This window comes from Anser anser (assembly GCF_964211835.1).
Source record: "Anser anser genome assembly, chromosome: 1".
Classification (NCBI taxonomy): domain Eukaryota; kingdom Metazoa; phylum Chordata; class Aves; order Anseriformes; family Anatidae; genus Anser; species Anser anser.
This window is the reverse complement of record NC_139720.1, coordinates 27,551,874-27,574,989: the sequence shown is the minus strand read 5'-3', so window position 1 is coordinate 27,574,989 and position 23,116 is coordinate 27,551,874. Positions and strand designations below refer to the sequence as shown.

The window sequence follows — 23,116 nt, the reverse complement described above, 5'->3', positions numbered from 1 at the left end:
AAGGAGGATGATTTAAAAAATATCCTGAAAAAAATTGCTGTTTTTTCTTTTTTTGTTTTATGTTGCTTTGGCTTCCTCTTCAGAGAACATCCTGGCCCCCACTTTGTTCAGTATGTGTATGACTTGACAAGAGCACTTAGTTGTTTTCTGATGTACGGTGTGCATGTTACAGATCTGTGGCTTCCAGATGAAAGGAATAAACACATGCAGTGGAGACAAATATTTATTAACATGTTAGCTTTACATTCCAATGCAGGCAAAAATGTAGTTGATGGAAAAAGAACTACATCTCTAAAGTTATGTGTTTTAGATGTCTACTGATCTGGCTTCAGGTTAGCTCCTCTATTGTGTGAACTTCTTGAGCCCTTAGGCTGATAAAGATATTATTACTGTGATCAGCGCAGGCTTGTATTTCTTCTTCATATAAGAAAGGAAGAAATAACTTCATGTCCCTCTGTTTATCCCTGAAGTTGCAAGCAGTAGCTGAATAGTTGCCAAAGTACTTTTCCCTAAATTGCCCGTAATCTGCAGGAAGGTTTTGTAGTTTCCGAAGGGATGTGTAATTGCTATAGAGGCAGTGATCCTTCAAATCGCAAAGTGACTGAAACCATTGTCATCCCTGCATTTTACCGTGTGCTGTGACCTGAGCAAGTGGTTTGCAAGTAATCATTTTGGACACAAGCAAGTTGAAAGATGAACTGTTTATATCATTGTACATGCAACAATAGCAATATGACTTCTCAGATTAAACTGCAAGCTTTTTAGTTGAAAAAGAAAAAAAAAGTATCACCACATCAAATTAATGCATTATGTTATTGTTGTCAAAACTAAGATTCTCACTAGAACTTAGGAGCCTCTAACTCCTTTTCTTGTCATGGTAAGTCATGCCAAACCGGAGGTGAGTTGTCTCCTTCATGATTACTGTCCTTCCCACTGAGTATACCCACAGGTAACTAGAAGCGTTCCTCATGTCTGGGAGCAGTGGGAGGGAGCATGGGGACTGGTTACCCTCGCTGCCTGTTGGCTGTCAACCTGCACACTCAGCCGTGACCACAGCTCCATGGTCCTTAATCACTCTGATTTAAGAGTGACGTTTCCCAAAGGTTTGGTGAGCTGGAGTGAGGCATTTTAAATTTAGTATGTTCTATATAGATGCATAAGTTACGGTGCTTGGTGTCTATTTTTCACTTCAAACTTTCAAGAGCTATTACCCATTTAAATTTGCTAATACATTGATATATTGTGTGAATAGTTGGCCTTTATTATGCACTGGTTTTTATATGCTCTCATAGTTCATCTACATTATGAATTGGTCATATGCCCTTTTAATCTCTTCACCGTGAAACTCTCTGCATATCATTTATGGTCATTGTACTCACTAACTGTGCTGTTTGTCTTTCTCATTGGAAAGTAAATTGGTATTAGTCCAGCTGAAACATAATTGTGAAAGGTATGTTCTGGTCTCCATCACTGTCAAGAGTAGTTTCAAATATTTTCAGGAATATGATACTAATTGCTTAAATGTTTTCTTTATTCCTATCTGATACTCAGGTTATTGATATAGAAGTGGAATATGTTTATTACTTTATCTCTTGTATTTTGTCAAGTCATATATTGCAGATCACTTTGTCCTGACAGCTGTGTTAAATGTGTTCTGGCTTGGACTTCTATGTCTTATAGCCTCACACTATGGTTGCAGTGCCACAGACCTAAGTCAGGACTGCAAAGAGTCTGCTGGTCTCCTAGTTCAGCCCTATAAACAGGCTTGTGCAAACGGTGTCGCTTTTCTAGGTAGAGAAGATAGAAGGGTGAGTGGACCCTAAAATGCTGTCCTGATGTCAGCTTAGTCAAATGCTTAATGTTCTGCTTTAGTTGTGGATTGTGACTATAAAGGAAGCGGTGAGATGGTTCATGCAGCATAACTCTTGAAGCTGACAGTAGTTTTCATGTTGATCTTTAAACAGATGGGCTTGGGCCACGAGCAAGGATTTGGTGCCCCCTGCTTAAAATGCAAGGATAAGTGTGAAGGATTTGAGCTTCATTTTTGGAGGTAAGTGACTGAGCACTGCAGATCTTGCCTCATGTCTGCAAGTGTGTACTACCTGGTTTTGTTCTCTCTACCCATTAAACTATTCAAATATTTTAAAGAATGTCTAGGTTCAGAGCTAGTTTCTCACTGGCGATGCAACAGTGTTCAAGTAGCTAAACACTTATGAATGTGTATCTTGCCTGCACTGAAGTCAGTGGTACTACTACTGAAGCATTTACGCTAGTTTTTTAAACAGTTGAAGTAGGTTTGTAAAAACATCTTTATCTCAATTGTAAAAGAGATGACAGGGAAGAAGAGTGCTTCATCTCAGTAACAAAGAGCTTTCTCAGCTTCTCATCAAATACATAAGCTTTGAATGGAGACGTAGGTAAAATTATCTATGTCTAAAAGAAGCTGAAACTTGGTATACATGTGCAAATTACTTGGAAGTGGATGAGGGGGTTAACATTTTCAAAGTTAGATAGTTCTTCACCTTGGATAATGCACTGCTTCTAAAACAGTAAGAGTTGATGATATTTGCAGTAAATAGGCCTTCAGTGGTCTATGCCATTACTTCTGCAGAAGACTTTTTTTTCCTTAAGACTTTGCTTATCTTACTGAAACCTTAACAGCTCAATAACTCCGACTAGCTCAGTTCGCAGATCATACTGGGTGCATACACTTCAAGATGTAGCTTAGTGATTCTGATTTAAAAAAAAAAAAGTTTCAAAGTGAAAAACCTACAAAGGACAAACATGAATGATTGTTAGTAGCACTAGCATGTGCTACCTAATGAAAGCAATTGCCTTTCACCAGTGTTATTTAGCTACAGTCATAACTGCATCCATGATAGGTTTTTATTTTATGATGATTTTTTTTAACTGTAGTCTTTACAACACAGCCAGAGTGGCATCAGGTGCAGGTGGGGCCTAGGAGGCTTTGCATCTATGCTCAAGCATTTGAGTGCAGCTGAGACTCAATTTAGCAAATAATCAGGCAGCCCACAGCAAAAGCCTGCTGTAAGTTGACGAGGATATAGCTTCTGAGTTGTGTATTTGGAATATGTAACTATGAAAGCAACTTACAAATAACAACCTTGAGCAAGAAGTGGTAATACACTAACAGATAAAATCTGTTGTCTAAAGATATAAGTAATTTATGTAAAGAGTTTTCTTTTCAATACACGGGAAGGACTTGTGTAGAGGTACTAGAAAAAGGAAACAGAACATGGTTAATGTGTATGTGTACAGGTAATTCAGTGAAACACAATACAAATTTTGCAGAAGTTAAGATATTGTTTATCCATGCTTACATGAGAAAAGTCCCTTACTACTTGACAGAAAGATCTTTGTTTAGGGCCAGTTCAATAGATGGGGAAATCGCAAGTTGGGACTTGTGGAAAAGAAAAAAAAAAAATAGTAGTCCAAATAACTTCTTCTTCCAATCATTCCTTGTCCTCTTATTTTTAGTTCCCACTACTAAGAGACCTTCTAATTCCTAGTTTATTCTTCAACAGGGAAGAATTAAAAATAACAGAAATAAAATGTCTGAAGTGATATAGTCACATAATAGCATATTTGCCAAATCAGAACGTCTGCTCATGTGTGTATGTTTGGAGGGTTTTTTTGTATGTTTTTTGTTATTTCACTGCCCTACTTCAGCTCTTACAAAGTGAGAGCCTGTAAATGGCAGTGTATTAAAAAGCAAGTAAGAAGACATGAAAACAGTAGCTGTTTAGTTTGGGTTGAAGTTTTAATTTGTGGATTGAAGAGACATAGGATAGTCCAGGCAGCAAGGTGGCTGGAAATGCCTCTAGGTGTCGGACAAATGTTGCGTATTAAGAGTTGAGCTGTTAAGGCAATTCTAGAATGGGTTGGAAGGTAGCTCTTCTCCACTGGATCTGCTACTGGGGACAGGGTGTGAATCTGAAGTCTGAAATCAGGTTTGTGTAGTACGTTTTCTCTTTGAAAACTGTTTAATGTTTTGCATGATGCAGGGATTTCAGGAGTTCATCAATGGAACAGAAAGGGATGGATTCTGAATGACTGCTTACTTAGTGTCCTGGTGTAGCATTCCCTTCCCCACCCCGTGTCCTTTCCCAGCTTGCTGCCCACCCCTACCTTACTTGCAGAAGAGGAAGCAGAATAAGAAATAAAGCGCAAGCACTGCTCAACAATAGCAGGTGCTACCAACGCTTTATCCACAAATCCAAACCACAGCACCACAGGGGCAGTAGGAAGAAAGCTAACTCCATGGCAGCCAGACCCAGTACAGTAGCTGATTCAGCAGTTGCATTTGCACATGTGCTACAGCATGGGTAGGCTTTACTCCTTGCTCGTCTGTGTAAGGGTGACAGTGCCCTCTCGTGGATGGAGCTGAGGTGCTTCAGCAGGTCACGTAATTCTTGTTCTCTCATCCCATGTGTGAAAACTCTGGCGTACCTCAAAGAGATAGGTGTAACTTCTCTACGTTTCTGCACAGGAGAGCCTCAGTTCTGCCGTTAGAAATCAAAATGAAAAGTGCACCCAAAAAATCAAAGTTTGCCAGTCTGTTAGCTAAGTTTTATATGGAGTTGCTACACCTTTCTTCTCTATATTGGTTGTGTTTGGAAAATAATCTTCTGATATATTGAAGTCTTTAAGCATTTTGTGCTACAATTCTTGGCACTATGGGTTGGCTGAATACAGATGCAGAACCGTTAATTTGGGCTAGTGCAGAAGTAATGATAAACAAAGCCCTTAGTAAAACTTGTTCCTAAATCTTGAAGTTCTGAAAACCTCAGTGTTGTGACCTGAATACAAATCCATACAATAAGAGCTGTAGTCCTCAATGGTAACCAAATGATGAAGAATTACCTGCTTTATACCAGTGCGCTAATAGCTCTTGCTTTTAAAGCTGTCTTCAGGATTGTGCTTCTGTCCAGGTTCAGCACAAACAGGACAATGTCTTCTCAGTTCAGATGTTATAGTTCCTTCAGACTGCAAAACTTGCCTCCAGAAAATTAGCAGGACAAGCTACCTGTCAGACACTGCTTCTGGTATAAACCTTCGGTCTTTGGGAATGCATTTTCCACTAGAGGGAAGTGTGGGGCGGGAATCAGATCTCATAAGAGGGAGGAAATGTTCACATTTATCTTAGTCGTGTGTACCAGGAAGTGATAATTTTATCTGGCGTGGCTTGCCAAGGTGTCAAAAAGCTTCTGGAGATAAGAATCATAAGCTTGGGAATGACCATTGTTAGCAACTGGCTTCTTTGCATAGATACAACCCCTGGGAGGCAGAGAGAGCTTGAGGTGGGCTTCAGCATTCTCTGAAACTAAGGCTGACAGGCCAGTACTGAGGCACAGCTGTAGTAACTGCCAATACAATTAGTACTGTGTTAATAACAAGAAAACAGAAGGAATCATAGGAAGAACTTAGCCTTTTTGCGTGGAGGACACAAGCCTTGAGATTTGCCAGGTATTTGTTGAGAGCTTCTCTGGGCTTGCAGATGCTTCTCTAGGCTTGCAGATGCTTCTTCCTGTCACCACAAAGCCGGTGTAGAAAGTTACAATCTGAATTATTCTTCCTCTCCATACACAAAAACTTCGAAAAAGAGGAGGATGGGTAACATCTGGTTTTGTAGAAGGAACCTTGTAGTTAGCAGAAATACAAGATGTGGGAATTCGTAAGCCTATGAGATGGGGTGAAAGCATGCAATCTACTTTCCTTCTTTGTACCCATCCAAGACCTGGAAGCAAGACATGATCCACTAAATCTGTCTTCTACAATGATTCATGACTTTGAATTCCATGAATTTTGAAGCTTGCTCCTTTCCTGCCATCTTTTGAATAAGAAAAGCTTACCAAACTGCTGAGATTTGACTGGAGGGGCAGCTTCTCTGCTGAAGTCCTGACAGCTGCGAACACATAAGCAGGAATCTCTAGTGCCTCCTTCAATGGGGATTCTGCTTAATGCCCTCAAGTGAGAGAAAAATATTTTCCCCCCTCTATGCTATCCCCATTATTGTCAACCCTTGACAAAGTACATGGAGAAAACAAAGTCTCACTGCCTCTTTTCTAGTTAGAATCAGAAGAGATAAATTGAACTCCGTCTGTCTATATATAAAAGCAACTGGCAGTCCCAGCACATGTGAGGTCCTTGCTTTAACACTGACACTAAACATTAAGTGTCAGTTACCAGACAGACTTGCAAAGGCTAAATTCAAGGTAATGTGTTGTAGTCACTACAGTAAGATAGCTGTATCATAGTCAAAGAAAACACAAGGGACAGTGACTGATGAACAGGGCTCTGCTATGGTAGCTTAGAGAAAGAAGGTATGACTAAATTGTAGACAGTGCTCTGCATTAGAGTTGTATGTGGAAAAGATATCCAGTTGACATTTAGTGCTGTGAATTAATGAAGAAAAGGGATTATAAATTGGGACAGGAAACCCTTTTTTGGCTGTTAAACAGTGCACAGATGTCTTCGTATGGCAGAGATCCAGTGGAGCCTTAGGGAGTAGGGGAAATGGCACCAGCCTCAGGGTTTTTCCTGCGACCTACCAGAATAGACTGACATCAGTTGTGACTCAGGGTTCTCCAAATTCTTGCTGGACTACTTCCTTATGCATTTGGAGACTTATTCACAAGTTCTCATGCCAGTAATCCATGTTTTAATGCGCAATCACACTTAGTCTTGTCATGTAGCCCCTCTAACAGCTTCTTGCAAAAAGTGATTCATTCTTTCCTTGAAAGCACAAGAAGGTAACATTAGACTGAAAAGTACACAGTCCATTTCTTAATGTAAGTAAGCATGTGGTAGGGGAAGATTACCAATCGTAAGGAAGATGACCTTTCTTAATGCAAGTATAAACCACAGTAGCTTTATGACAGTTTGCACAGTAGGGCCCAGGAAGGACCTGAAAACAAGTTGTATGTTTTCATTTCTTTGCAAATATTTGTTCATCTGTTTATCAGGACAACAGAAAATCTCTCAAGGACATTGAAACTAGCGAGAAATGCTAAGCCTTCAAGGTGGGACTGAAGATAAAAGCAATCGAGTTAGGCTATTGTCCTAGGTGGGAACAGAAGCAGAATCTCAAACTGCAATAGAAAATAAATATGCCAGTTCATGACTTAGCGTGAGCAAAAACCAAGATGCCCTTGTGGTGCTTCTAGTACCTGTGAAAAATATGAGGAGAAGAATTCCCCTGCAGCTTGCTGGTGATGGCTCTGGTCTCTGCAGGCTGTCACTGCTACTGCTCTGTAAGTGAATGCCTTGCGGAGCAGGGAGAGCTAGACAAACCATCATACTGCTGTCATGAGCACACAGGCAGCACAACCGTATGAATTGCTCTCAGTGGGTTTTGGTTTGGAAGCAGGGTGATTCTGGACAGCAAGACCACACTTCACTTGCTGACTGTGCAGTTCACCTGAGGGTGTCTGTTCAGTCACCTGTGTTACTAAAGCACGGCCTGCAAAGAGGCAAGATTGAAGCTGTGGCTTCTTATTGCTAAAGGCTTAAGTTGAAAAAGTGGAGAAAATATCTGATAAGCTGTTGTTTAAGTGGGCTAACAGCTCGAACTCAAGTTGCGTGTACGCTGGGGCATAGAGCTGTGTTCATCACTGGTGTAATAATGAACTAAATCTGCAAAAAGGAAGGTGCCAGACAGCATCAGATCTCAGAGAAGGCATGACTGGGAGCTGGTAATAAAATAATGCATACGACTATACATTAAAAGATGAGCAAATTAAATATTAAGTGCTTTATTAGCATATTAAATAGATTGAAGTAATAGCTTGTTAAGGGACTTGTGTAGAACAATGCTGAAGATTTTATCAAACTTTGTTGCAAATGCTTGAGATGTATTTAGGCTTAATGGGTAGTGCCGATTCATGCTTGAGTGTTTTGGTAAGCAGGGAGACTTCAAAGTGCTTAGTGTCTGTTAGGTGTTCAAATAACCGAAATTGTGTGCCCTTTTCCTGTTGTGGGAATGAGCTGGAAGTCACACAAGCAATCAGCCTACATTTTTACTTTGTAGTTATCTCTAAGTTTTCTGTGTTGTAAAGAGGAGTCTGTTTTGCCTCATGTTGTTTTGCTAGCTGTTTTTAGAGCAAAGTGACTCACTTCTGTAGCAGAACTGACTAATTTTTGTTTGGAGTGGGCTTTGTAACTTAGGAAGCGATGGTTGTATCATTGCGTGACCGGGGCTGCTCCCATCACACACTGAAATGGTAGCATGGTGTAGTGCATAACTTTGGGGCTGGCTGTGCATCACTTCCCGTGACCAGTTATAGGCACCTCCTCCCTCTTCCTCCCTTTCCCATTGCCTTTGTAGTCATGGGCACGTTCCTGCCACATACCTGTTATATATCTTAAGATGAGGCATGGATCTTGCTTCAAGGCTTTGGGTAGTAAGTTGCAGAACGATAAGAGAGTTAGGTGGATTTTGGCAAGCAGAGTTGAGAAGTGTTTTATAGATAGCAACTTGATGGTATTCACTATGTGAAGAATAAGTTGTAGGGTAAAATATTGTTCGCTCTTCAGGCTCAAGAGATCCAGAAGGTTGATCTGTTCTCTCAGGTTATAAGAACAACCAGTGGTAAACAGACAGCTTCACTAATTTCCATATACCATGGCTGACGGTTTTGAGTGGAAGCTCTGGGAAAGCCATTAATAAATGGTGAACTAGCTTGTGTAAGCCAAGGTAATTAATTAAGGTATTAAATGTGAATTGTTTAGTTATGCTTAAGGTAATCTAATGTCCCTTAATCAAGGGATTTCTGATGTGTTTTGTTGTATATAAGGAATATTTCCATTTATCTGAGTAAGTGAAACCTACCTTTTAAGGATGTTATCTGTGAAAATTGTCTGCACAGCATGCACCAAAGTACCTCTGACTTGGTTCAGAGCTGTCTGAAATACTTCATCCGTATAAGCTAGTGACTCTTCTCTCACCTTCTCTTTTAAATGCTGAACTTTAATTGCATCATGTTCTGTTTGCACTGTGTATAAGGCTATATGCTCATTTCCCTTTCCAGGAAACTTTTGTTTCCCCTTGGTAGTAACCCTGTGATAACCAAATATGCATATGGAGAAATCACACAGCGTGTGTCGTTTGGAATGTATTAAGGGAATCAAAAAAAAATAAGAGCACAAATAAATGATTGCTGGGGGTCATGCTGATGCACTTACAGTATAAGTTGCGTGACTACCCATGACAAATCTGATATGTGGGTGATCATGGACATGTATGTGCATGGTCAGTACTGTGACATAATTGAAGAAATGATATAATACCTTATTAAAAATGTACTAATGTAGTTGGCTGATATCTATATCTGATTACTGTATCAGTGAACAAATAATATAACAGTAGAAATTAAGGAATATACAAGTTCCTCTGCAATTTGTCAAACACCTTTGAAGGATATCCTTTATCAAAGCACTGAAAACAAGGTTTTGGGTTCCCGGTGATGTTGTTGCTGCACGTGCAGCTAGTGTGAGATGTAGTTTGCAACTGCGACTATAACTTTGTTTCCATAAATTTCAGAAAAATATGCCGCAACTGCAAATGTGGCCAGGAAGAGCACGATGTTCTCACAAGCAATGAGGAAGATCGGAAAGTGGGAAAACTCTTTGAAGATACAAAATACACAACCCTTATTGCAAAGCTGAAAAATGATGGCATTCCCATGTATAAACGTAATGTGATGATACTGACTAATCCAGTGCCAGCCAAGAAGAACATATCCATCAATACTGTGACTTATGAGTGGGCTCCTCCTGTTCAGAATCAGACACTTGTAAGTCAGACCCTCTTTTTCTTTGTGTTCAAGGAGTTGATGGGAGAGAAGAAGTCCACCTTACTAGAAATCTGCCTGTTGTAGTTCTTCTGTGTGTACCTCTTCTTTTTTTTCTTTCTCCTCAAAACTAAAAATATAGTGCCTGTTTATTAAGCCTTGCCTGTACAATCTTGCAGGTATGCATGTTACTCTGAGGAACTTCCTGAGAACTGGGGAGATGTTTTTTTAATGGCAGATAACTCTTAATCCTATCTGAGGTCCCTGGACTGCAATTTCTCAAACCTGTCTTTCAGTCAACTTGAAAAATTTGCATGGAGTGTGTGCTTAGAATTGTGTGCACATGTGTCCCAAAGCAATTTATGTCATGGTTTAAACTTAAGGGGAACACAGTCTTGTATATGGCTTTTACTGTATATGGTAAGAACAAGTTCAGTGTTGACATCTCAAAGAAGAGCTCTCTTCTAGTGTGCTTGCAGCTCAAGTAGATGAGATGTTAGATAGCCTTCTGAGGATTTTTGCTTTGCTTTTCAAGCTTTGAATGTTAATTGTACTGCAGTGTTGTGTGATCTATGCTGGAATCAAGTTCTCTCTGACCTGCCTATCTAAATAGCCTCTTTCAATGAATGAATCAAACCTTGTGTAACCCTGTTACTTAACATTGAGTTACCGTTCTCATTTTTATGCTTGTCCTTGCTTTATTAAAACGAGAGCACTTTTTTTTTTCTTTGCTAGAATTCTGCAATGGGCTGTGTGCCTCAGGCAAGCTATTTCAGCTTCAACTTCTTAAAGCTGTACTGGTAATCAGTAGTTTTAAACAGCTTTGAACAGACAGAGTGCTATATAAAATGCTAATTATTGTTTACCCTGAAAAGTAATAACTCTACATATTGTACATGTTTTAAAAAGCTTAAAAGGAAGCCTGTTTTTTACTTTGGGAAGAAGCCAGTTAATGCTTCTGCTGTATTTTGTCTCTATCTACTGTGTTTCAATAGCTTAATGTTTGTATAAAGGACCTTGTTGCTAGCAACAGAAACATGTTAAAAACAGTAGAAATTATTTTAGTCATTTGCTTGCTTGAAAGGATAGGTCTATAGTTGAAATGGCATCTGATATCTAATTCCTCCTGGTTTAGGCTAGACAGTATATGCAGATGCTACCAAAGGAGAAACAGCCTGTTGCTGGCTCGGAAGGCGCGCAGTACAGGAAGAAGCAGTTGGCTAAGCAGCTGCCTGCTCACGATCAGGATCCTTCAAAATGCCACGAGCTATCCCCCAATGAAGTTAAACAGATGGAACAGTTTGTGAAGAAGTACAAAACCGAGGCTCTTGGTGTAGGAGATGTCAAGCTCCCTGGTGAGGTGGAAACTAAAGCTACTGACAAGAATAACGTGAACAGTGGTGACAGAAGCACCTCAGCTGCTGTGGGAGCGATGGAGGACAAGTCAGCAGATCAGAAGGCATCTCAGTATGTAAGTATAAGAAAGAAAAGACACAGCAAGAAGGTAGATTACCATTTGAGTGTTCTCTTTAGTCATTTTAATTCAATGAATTTGTTCATTTGGTATAGGGAAAATCTGGGGATGGAAAGAAAGAAGGGGAGTTGGAAAACATTGTTAATGTCTGCTCAGAACTTCTGGTTTCTGTCAGTATTTAATATGGTGGAGTAAATAACTTCCCAGATCCCAGATGACTTTTTCATGTTCATTACAAAAAAAAAAGGGCGGGGGGGGCAGGGGGAGGGAGCTAGCTTGGAAAAATAGCAGGATGGCTTGGCTTTTACAGAATAACAGTCAAGAAAATTGTATAATCTTATGGACTGACTACTACACTTTTCTCTTCTTGAAGAGTTTAGTTTAATTTTAGTTTGTGATAGACTGTTTTCTTTCTTAGAAGAGCATCAAAATTGCCCACTTTTCAAATTGTGCTTAAAACTAAATGAAACTAAGTAATAATAAGGTAACACCTCTCCCTCCCATCTCCAACAAGCCAAACAATATAAGAGCTGCTTTGACTAGTTTTCTTTTCAAAATCGGAAGTATTTTTCCCCACTGACATCCGATTTCTGCCATGTAATAGCTCAACAAAAAAATGAGGTTAATTTTACATAACTTCATTAATATTTCTAAAAGTACAACCTTGATAAACCTTTACCAATGAAACAAAATTCTGCTGTGCCTGGCTCAGGTGCCAATTATGAACACAAACTAAGGGTCGGATAACTGAAGTAACATTAAACTAGTTTCTTTCCAGTGGTTCTTTAAGCAGTCTTCCATTGTTTTCTGATGTTAGACCTTCACATCAATGACAAAAGCTCCTATACTTTGACGTCCACAAATGTTACTATTCTGTAACAGATTGCAATTATTTTAAACCTGATTTTAAAAAAATAAAATCAGGTCTCCACTACTAATGTAAACCTACTTATAATAATTGCCTTTGTGTGTTTTTTGTTTAAAGAATGATTTTGCCACAATTAAAAGCTGAATTACAAATCTGGTATTCAGCAGAATAACCTTTACATTTAGTAAATTCTAAATTTCAGCAAATACATCAAAAAAAATAATCGAAAGCAGCAATTCTCTTTGTCTCTTAGCCTCCTAGGCTGAAGATTTTGCAAGTGGTAGGTAAATGGATCATCTTGCACTGATCTGGGTCTGTACTGTAAATACACCTTCTACTTGACTCATTTTGGATTATGAGTCTGGAATAGAAAGAAGAGTCAAAGTTTTATATACATTTGTACCTCTGCTTTCATATGTTCTATAAGCTATTTTTTCTTCACTTTTGATGTCTTTCTGTGTATATTTTCATTTGCTCATCTGAAGCAAGTGTGGGGATGTGTGCGTGTACATACGTATGCACACACAGTCAGAAACTCAGACCATTTGTGGCTGGACTTGTCGTAGTGTGGATTGTGGAGATAACCTTTCCAGGATGTTAAACCCAGTCCACAGACCAACTGGAGTGCAGGATGTACCAGACTGATGATTAAACCATAGATTAAAACTTCTGTTTCCATTACATAAACCACCTGTGTTCTTTGACTTGATGATAAAACCCTTTCTCTAAGCAGGTATCGAACACAAGATCAGCTAAGAACTCATAGCTACAGCAGAAATAGTTCCAATGTCTGTAAACTTTGTAGTCCCTTTTCCATAATTACTTTCCCACTCCAGAATTGTTTATCACAAAATATTGTATAATAGCCATAAATGACTAGCATTCCTAAAATGCAGCTTTAAACAGAATAAGTTTTTCAAATGTTCACAACTTTTTTTTTTCATAGAATCATTTAGGTTGGAGAACAACTCTTTAAGATCATCTGGTCCAACCTTTAACCTAACACTGCAATGTCCACCATTAAACCACTGCACTAAGCACTACACCTACGTGTTTTTTGCAGAACTCCAGGGATGGTGACTCAACTATTTCCCTGGGCAGCCTGTTCCAATCCTTCACAACCATTTCAGTGAAGAAATATTTCCTAATATCCAATTTAAACCTCTCCTGGTGCAACTTAGGCCATTTCCTATTGTTTTGTATTGTTTAGTGCTTGGGAGAAGGGACTGATTCCCCACCTCACTGTAGCCTCCTTTAAGGTAATTGTAGAGAGCAATAAGGTCTCCCCTGAGCATCCTCTTCTCCAGACTAAACAACCCCAGCTCCCTCATCTGTTTCTCGTAAGACTTGTTCTCTAGACCCTTCACCAGCTTTGTTGCCCTTCTTTGCAAATGCTCAAGCACCTCACTGTCCTTCTTATAGTGAGGGACCCAACACTGAACACAGTACTCGAGGTGCAGCCTCAACAGAGCTGATCCCAGAGGGACAATCACCTCCCTGGTCCTGTTGGCCACATGGTTTCTGATACAAGGCAGGATGTCATCAGCCACCTGAGCATGCTGCTGGCTTATATTCAGCTGGTTATCAACCAAATCAACCCCCATGTCCCTTTCCAGTGGGCAGCTTTCCAGCCACTCTTCCACCAGCATGTAGCGCTGCATGGGGTTGTGCCCCAAGTGCAGGACCAGGCATTTAGCCTTGTTGAACCTCATACAGTTGGCCTTGGCCTGTCAGTCCAGCCTGTCCAGATCCTCCTGCAGAGCCCTCCTACCCTCGAGCAAATCAACACTTGTGCATAGGTTGGTGTTTGCAAGCTTACTGAGGGTGGACTCGATCCCCTTGTCCAGATCATTGATAAAGATAGTGAAGAGAACTGGCCCCAGTACTGAGCCCTGCGGGACACCACTTGTGATCTTTCCTCACCAGTACTGCAGATAAGGCTTGATTACTTTTTGCTTATGACCTGTAAGTACACAGCCATAGCTTTGTTATGTATACTAGTCTAGGTCTATTTGGTTACCTTTGTTGGAGGCTTCTTACTCTTATGTTCTGAGTGTCACATGCTCAAAAATCCACAAGGCAATTAAAATTTATAAATGTTCACGGTAGTTACAAGAATGTGAATATTGCAAAATATAATAATACATCTAACTAACACTAGTGCTGTCAGTATAATATGCATCATCGTGATGTGACAGCTGCTGTGCTATGACATATGTCACATCACTATCCGATTGTGGAAGTAAATCAATACTGTAGGTTCAGTATGGGCAAGTGGGATTGATTAAATGTTTAGGTAATGTGGAATTTCTATAAACATACCTCTTCAAATAATTATTTAATTTTTAATAACCTCTTTCCAGTCCTGCTATCGCTGCAAACTGAGCATGAAAGAAGGTGACCCAGCTGTCTATGCGGAACGTGCAGGATATGACAAATTATGGCACCCAGCTTGTTTTGTCTGTTGCACCTGCAGTGAACTTCTAGTAGACATGATCTATTTCTGGAAGAATGGCAATCTGTACTGTGGAAGACATTATTGTGATAGTGAAAAACCCCGCTGTGCTGGATGTGACGAGGTAGGAAATATCCCAGTCCTTTGTTTCAGCGCACAAGTTTGTGGTCCTGAAAAGCTAATAAAACTTTACTAAAATATTTCAGCACAGGTGCCCTGACATCCTTTTACCAGTTTTAGCTGATCGTAGTTGCAAGGAACTGCAACTGATATGGACACTGCTTCCAAGAGGTTCCATAGTTTGTTTTGGATTTGGAGGGGGGTTTTGTGTAGTCTACAGAAGCATAGGATATGGGTATACTACATGAGAGTAAGTCTTGCATCAAGTCCCAGTTACACAGTTGTTTGCTCAGGAAGTGCACTAGGGGGAGCACCTCACTAAATTACACCTTAAGCAATGCACAGAGAACAGCCTGCCTGATGTTTTTGGTATCTACCGGCTCTTAATAAATGAAACAGAGGCTTTGGAAAACGGTCAAACAAGTGGATACTTTCACTTTTGTTGAAGTCATTTGAAACGGGAGAACAGCCATCAGTTCCTTGCAAATTACAGAACATCCTGAGGCTAGCTTTAATACAGGTGTTTGAATAGCATTTCCTTTATTAATGTTTGTGCATTTTCCTCATAGCTAATATTCAGCAATGAATATACTCAAGCAGAAGGTCAAAACTGGCATCTGAAACACTTCTGCTGTTTTGACTGTGACTGCGTTTTGGCTGGAGAAATCTACGTAATGGTGAATGACAAGCCAGTCTGTAAACCATGCTACGTGAAGAACCATGCTGCGGTAAGATCCTCGCAGACACAATGCTGTGAAGGAAGAGAACTTGAAGAGCTTGAAATTCTTACCTTCTTCCCAGAGTGGGAGTATTTGAAATGTGTAAATTCAATATAAGTGTAGGTCCAAAATGGCAGTCTCTTTTTGCCTTTGAAAGAGACATTGAAAGCAGACAGGTACCACTCTGTGAATACATAAACTTGACTTTAGGAGTGGGGGAGTGGTTCAGAAAGTATCTTTAATTTTACCAGTGTTGAAGCAGGATTGTGTAATAGGAGAAGTAAAGTATGTGAAAATGAGCAAGGCTGCTAAATGTTCGTGTCAATCATAGTTCATTGTGACCAGCAGGTTATGACTTCATCTGGTTTGCTGAAAGCTTGTTATGGCAACCGCAATCTAAGTACTTTGTTTCTCTGTATTTCTAAGCCCATGAGTTACACAGGAGACTGACTCACTGGATAAAGGCAAGAAATTGCGAAAGGATGCTAGTTCTCAGTTCTTAGTTATGAGCTCTAATCTGAGGTGATAGTCCGTCCATCTATACCAGTTAACTAGCTATTAATTGGGAGTTAGTCTATTCTGCATTTAGGCTGTTTGTATAGTTAATGGAGAAAAAAACTGTTATCATCTGGTGGCTGATACCTTTTTCTAAGCTAGGTGTAAAGAATTCTCTTCCAGAGAGGCTTCTCTCTTAAAACACTATGGCCCTGAGATCTAGAAAATGATCTTTGGCAACCAGAGCTCAAGATGAATTCCATCCAAGACTTTCTAATATCCTTTAATTCTTTGGCATGCCTTTATAGCTGCCAATGCACAGGAGCATATATTTGTAACTGATCTCTTCAAATGCATGGGTTAATATACGAAGATCTGTGTTGGGTGTGACAAGCCCTTATCCTGCTTTGGGCACTGGGAAATCATAACCACCATAACTGTCTTAAGCTTAGTCCCAGCAGCAGCTGACTTCTTACGTACGTTTTTATTCTGTTTTTTTTTTTTTCCTCAACCGCATTTTGGTCAGAAAATAAAGGAGAAATCAAAAACTGAAGACTTATTTCAAAGGCTTCTTTTGACACCTGTCTGTATTCTTTGAAAACATCTAAGAATTCCATCTTTTGTTGGAGTTGTAGATAGGTTGTGCATGCTTTAAGTGATTTTTTAATGTTTGACTTTTTCTCTAAACAGATCTGCCAAGGCTGTCATAATGCTATAGATCCCGAAGTTCAACGTGTGACATACAACAACTTCAATTGGCATGCTACGGAGGAATGTTTCTTATGTTCCTGTTGTAGCAAGTGTTTAATTGGCCAGAAGTTTATGCCGGTGGAGGGGATGGTCTTTTGCTCAGTGGAATGTAAGAAAAAGATGATGTCGTAAGAGAAGACATGCACAAAACTAAGCATTGCTGTGTTCCAAAGGCTCTTGCATTTCTACTGTAAAAATACATAGTACCTGGGCATTTAAAGATATTGAAAGTACTAAATAGCATTTTCCCAAAGATTTTTTTAGTGACTAAAACTTGCTGTGTAATTTTCATTCCTTAGCTATAATACTTCCTTCTTTGGGATTTTGTTCCTGAGTCTTATGTCAAATTTCTTCATATATCAGAAATGTAGGGAAAACCGTGTTATGAACTCTATACACTTTAAGGGAGCTCTTCACCATGAAGGATCTTTTTGCTGTATCTTGTGTAATGAAAGAAGAAAACATGAAAGTGGTCCAATTTTTCTTGTGTTATATGATCATGTAGCTCTTCCACTTTCGGTTTGACAAATTAATTTATCATGTCTTAAAGTTTCTCAGCTTTCATCAAGCACTTTAGACAAAATGATCAGCTTTACTGCCACATAGTCCACTAAACCTCAAGTGGGGAGAGAGAATGAAGTTTGTGGGTTTAAAAAAAAATGTAGTTTTTTGTTTGTTGCTGATGCATGGATTATTGAGGAGTAGTGACTACTCATATCCACTTTGTAAAGTAACTCTACACCAGTGGAAAAACTGTTTTAGCTCATGTTTCCTTCTTATAACTTTTCATGCATGGAGAAGTTTTCATTTTATGAACATAGAAGTTACTTTGTAGCGGTTTCTTTTTTTTTTTTGCTTCTGTCTTTTCTGGTTTTTTTTTTGTTTGTTTGTTTGTTTGGAGGGGAGGAGAGAGGGTAGAGGAAAATATAAAAGGAGGTGTTACACAAATTAAAAAAAAATGATCCACCGCCATTTGTGGTTGTCACTCTTATCCTTTCAGAACTGGCTTCTGTTTTTCATGAATGTGCTTTTCATACATGGTGCCTTCTCTCAGAGGGACATGGCACAATACCATATGGATAAGTCATGCTGCAAAAGGTTCATACTTAGGCTTTTGAATTTTAAGTTCCAACCAAAGCAGGTAGAATTCTCTACCAGAAAGCTTCCAGTATTTGAGTTTAAAAAAAAAAAAAAGCTGTGTATCAGGTTTGCTTACTAGATAAACCAAATGAGTTGCTTCTTATGGTGGTTTTTTTTTTCCACCTCCCCTTAAAGATTACAGATCTACAGTGAAAATTGTTAGCTCTGTGCCAAAAAGTGAATAAAGCATCTTTGGCCTGAAAGAAAGAAACTATGCAAGTTTTCAGGGGGGGGTTGTTTGTTTGTTTTTCGGTTTATAATGCCTGTGTTGTAACACTTGCAAATAAAAATTAGTGTTGCTTACTTGAGTTGTCTGCTGATTCTGTTCTTTCTGAATTGCTTTATTTTTTTTGTGGGGGGGGGGGGGGGGGCAGAGGAAGGGAAATATTCCTAAATATCTGTTTAGCTTTGGCAATATTACAGGCCTTAAGTTTTACTGGAAGTAATGTCAAGTGCTTATTGTTGCATGCAATAATGTGGATGCACTTAGGTGCAAAACAATGGGTCTAGTTCAAACAGATACACGACTTCAAAAGCTTTTGAACAAAAAGTAAATTCACACTAACTTTTGTTCACATTCATTGTTCACATTCATTTCTTGTTCACGTAACTGAGGTTATTGCTGGAAACGATAGGTTATATTTTAAGACATGGGACAGGAAGTTTTGAATTCACAGATGAGCTGTGAGAATAGTTGGGTGCTGAGAAATTGAAGTGCTTTGTGAGTACAGCAAATATACAACATTGGCATGAGATATATATTTGTTTGCTCCCTTATGGCTCTTTTCTTGGGAATCTGATGCATCTAGGTGTTTCTGGTATGGGGTAGCCAAAGTTTAATATATGTACGTGGGCACAAATGGACAATTGGAAAGAATCATATCACAGGGAGGTCAAGTGTAATGTGCAGATGATAGAGGGGAGACAAATACTGCTGTGTGACTGTGCAATAGATCAGGAGATAATTAGGAGCAGTAAATAGTTCTTCTAAGGAACAAGGAAAGGATTTATGTTCCTGTGGATAATGCTTCTCTTGGTAGCTGAAAGATGGGCAAACATTGGAGCTTGAAAACAACTGTTGAGGAGGCTTCATTCTGTCACTACCATAAAAAAAATTATTGGCAGTTGTCTTTTTTTTTTTCCTTTTGTATTTTTTGGCTATTTTATCATGGAGATCCTTTTATTCTATCTATCTTTGTAAGCTAAGAATAGAACCCAGAATCTTCTAAATACTTTGGGAATAAAACTGCATACTTTGCAGATGAAACTTTTGAAGTCCAAATACAAAAGTTGAATTTCTGCTCTTAAGAGTAGAAGTAGAACGTCTTCGGTAAGAAAGCCTTTTAAGTACTTATTGTAAAAACATACTTTTCAGGAACAGTTAATTATTTGCAAGAGACAGCATGAAGAGGCACTCAGGCAGCTGTTTGTCATGGCACTGACAGAGTGTCTTACTTGGTTTTAACTCTTTGGATTATGACTACCAAATGAAGACAGTTTCATACTAGAGGACAAGTCTGGCTCTAGCACCTTGTCATTATCAGTACGTCTGGGAAGGAAAAGCCCAAGTTTACCTTCAGGATGTAGCCTTTTGCATGTCTTTATGTTCAGCTTTGTATTTTATGTAGCTACTGAGACTTTGTAGGTTATGACTCCGAGCTGAGTTTTCTTGGGAGTGGAGTTGTGTTCTTAGCAACACAGCTAAGAACAAGTAGGCTGTGGAGAACAAGTAGGTTTGTACAGTAAAACAACTTAATAGGAATTGGTGAGCAGAAGTGGGCTGGGAGGTATGCAATGACATGACTGAGACATGACTGAATTAGCAATAGAGAAATTCTTTGGTGAGCAATCTTCCTTGATAGCCGCAAAAAACATTTTTTTTTTTAATTCTTGGCATTTTTCCCTCATATATGGATAATTTTACAGCATTATATGCAACCTTCCAACAAGTGTCTACACATATAAAGTGAATATGGTAATGTGTATCTATTTGTAGGTACCTATTATTTTATTTTATCTGTGGATTATACCACCTCATACATTAATCTTCATATGTGCTTGCGTGTTACAGCACAGATAAATAGTTTTGAGGAGTCTAATATGACGCATGCATATTCTCCACATATGAAATCCAAGAGCTGTGCCTGTTCTGCAGAGCTGTGCACACCCATTTATGAATGCAGCCTTTTTCCTGAATGATTTAGTGTGGATGTTAACACTACTGTGTTACATTCTTTTCAAGAGTTAGTAAAGGATTTGAAATACAAGTATAACTTGTTCATATTGGCATAAAGGAGGATCTATGGAAGTCAATTTAATTAGAGCTATGACTGATAGTGACAGTAGACAGATATGGTTCTGGGGAGTTGTTAAAGAATATGAACAATGCATCAGATTCATTCTCTTTGAAGTGTCTTATTCAAACTCCCAAGTGAACTAAGAGACGTAATTTGTTCTTTATTTTTCTCTATCTCCCCTCTTTTGTCTCTTACAGAATAACACACACTTGCAATCTTTTTGTCTGGCTTAAACCAAGCATCAAAAAGACAATTCTATCACCGACTTAATAGAGACATCTGAGAACCTGATGTATGGCAGCAGCGGTCAACCTGTTCCAAGACCCCCTAAATTCACCAGATTTCATATATGCTTCTATCACTCCCTGAAATTTTGAAATGTGTCTAGTGACCAAAAATTAGAGACAAAGTAAAATGCTATTGGGATTATAGTTAAGTCCTGCATCATTTAGCCTGTTGATAACCCTGACTGGGTTAGCACCAAATTCTGCCTCACACCTGTAGGGAGAATGCCCCAAGCACTGACCTGTGGTGTCACTTCAGTGCAGACCTCTTCGCGGCAGCTGTTGGACGTAGGTCCTTGTGATTAAGTATGTTGTAGTCAACCTGAACTAAATATCAGGCAACTAAAGCCTGGTTTTGAATGTCAGCTGAAATCCTTTTCCCCTATAAAAGTTGTACCACAGGTGTCATTAGCAGTCATTAGTGAGTAGGGTCACACAGAGTGATGTTCAGTGATTTTATTCAGAGCAATCCTGCAAACAGCTGCTTGCTAAGTTGGAGAATACACTTGTGAAGCCTGGAACATCCACTTTCACATGTTGCAACTATTACCCTACTGCTCTGAAACGTCAAGGCCAAAAATGCCTACAGCCCAATACTTTTTGAGTCTGTTTTCACTCACTTCTTAAATAAATAAGCAGAATGGCTTAAGAATGGTACTTAATAAAATTAAGTGTACTACCAGAGAGGTCCCAGAAGTAGGTGTTAAATTGAAAACAAATCATCCAAGGATCATCAGTAATCCAGGAGAAGTGAGGGAAGGGAAGGGAAGGGAAGGGAAGGGAAGGGAAGGGAAGGGAAGGGAAGGGAAGGGAAGGGAAGGGAAGGGAAGGGAAGGGAAGGGAAGGGAAGGGAAGGGAAGGGAAGGGGGTGGAATGAAGGAAGGAAGGAAGGAGAGAAAGGGAGAGAGAAAGAAGAAGAAAGAAAGAAAGAAGAAAAGAAAGAAAAAGAAAAAAGAAAAAAGAAAGAAAGAAAGAAAGAAAGAAAAAGAAAAAGAAAGAAAGAGGAAAGAAGGAAAGAAAAAGGAAAGAAGGAAAGAAAAGTGTGAAAGTAATGAAAATAGGGTGTTTGTGTATATTCAATGTCCTTTTTTTTTTCTTTTTTTTTTTCTTTTTTTTTTCCCTATTAACAAAATGATGGATGAATGAACTTTAGGGAAAAAAAGTCCAAAATCGTCTGAGCCAGGTCTAGTCTCAGAATGTGAGTTGCCGCCCTCCTTTCACTGTTTAAATCATAAAAACTGATCCAGGTGGTTTTACTTCACACCTAGGGTCAGTGCCTGCTGCACTGTGCCACCACCGAAGCAGCACTGCGGGGGTTTGCTGTTGCCGTGAGCAATCACAACAAAAAATAGCAGATCAGAGATTGCATTGCCTCCTCTCCTACACGTGAAAAGTGGCCCAAAGAAGAGGATGTATCTGCTACAGATTAAGCCCAGCATTGTTTGTATTTGGCTTCAAGCCCAGCATTGTTGTAGGAAACTTTTGTACCCAGTTTACAATACATTAGTCAAGCTTCATATATTTATTAACTTTTCATTTATATAAAATGAAATAAAAAGTAACATCTCACTGAAATTATAAAAATATTTCCTGGTTGCCCTAGATGAGTTGTTCACATGAATCAAGTCTCGATTTTTATTTTCGTGGTGGAAGGTTTGCAGCAGCCACCTGATGTTCTGCAGTCACCCAGCAGATGCCGTCTGTGGTACGCTGAGCACGCTGGGACGAGGCAAGACCCTGGGAAATGCTGGGAGGAAAAAAAAAAAAAAAAAAAAAAGAACTGAAAGAGAAAATAGATGTTCTGAAGTTCTTCAGGAAGGAATAAGCTGAGGAGGGGGCTGTAAGTCCAGGAATCTGTGTGGGGGTGGAACACAATATGATCACAAAACTGGACAGAAGGAGGAGGCACAGAGGAATTTTAGAACAATTATGAGGAGAGTGGGGAAAGGAAAGGAAGTGAAATAAGCTCAGAGAGATAATGTCGTATTATGGAAGTACTCTGGAATAATTTTGACACTATAGAAAGGTAGAAAACTTAAGAGACCATGAGTTTAGGGATCAGTTCGCAATAATCAAAAAAAAAATAAAGATGATAAGGAAAGGTTCTTCAGCGGTGCTCTATGCTACTGCTGCTGCAAGCTTATGATGTAACCAAAATCAGATCAGTAACACCTGTACATTGATTAATAGATGTGCCCCATTTAAATTAAAAATCAAAATAATATATATCTGTAGAGTGATATTGGCCTATGTTCCATGTTGAAATTTGCAATTTGTTAATTTTATGACACTTCCTAAGAAGTAGCTCTGATTCTGAGGAATCTGGTCAGGAATATAACACAGGACTAGTGACAGAAGTCATTTGAAAAATGAGTAGATCCCTATGTTTTCAAACAAGCAGGCCACTAAGTATTAAAATTTTCCAAAACGTAAAGGCATCCAGCCCTTGTACCAAATGTTCATGAAACGGTAACACTTTACTCCAGCAAAATGATAGCAAAACTGTTACATGCCTTCTAGCTGTGAATTCGGGGTTTGAGAGTTTGTAAGATTTAGGTCGAAGAGGGGTCATTAGCCCAATCCCCTGCTCACAGCAGGACAAATTTCAAGGCTATATCAAGTTGCTCAGGGCCTTCTCCTGTTACAGTCACAGACCCACGTATTCCAACAACGGGTGCATTTTAATTCTTTGGATCTCACTG

At 39.3% G+C, this 23,116-nt stretch overlaps 1 protein-coding gene across 2 annotated transcripts in view; it reads left to right on the top strand.

The window, feature by feature from the left end:
* Window positions 1–18,136, top strand: part of TES (testin LIM domain protein) — a 28,962-nt gene extending 10,826 nt beyond the window's left edge. For both annotated transcript variants that reach the window (XM_083844213.1, XM_083844214.1), the window contains exons 2-7: window positions 1,965–2,050; window positions 9,563–9,815; window positions 10,948–11,283; window positions 14,518–14,733; window positions 15,299–15,457; window positions 16,634–18,136. In XM_083844213.1, the coding sequence (XP_083700339.1) occupies window positions 1,965–2,050; window positions 9,563–9,815; window positions 10,948–11,283; window positions 14,518–14,733; window positions 15,299–15,457; window positions 16,634–16,825 (1,242 nt within the window). In that variant the 3' untranslated portion in view covers window positions 16,826–18,136. The remainder of the gene's footprint in view (window positions 1–1,964; window positions 2,051–9,562; window positions 9,816–10,947; window positions 11,284–14,517; window positions 14,734–15,298; window positions 15,458–16,633) is intronic.
* The last annotated feature ends 4,980 nt before the right edge of the window (window positions 18,137–23,116 follow it).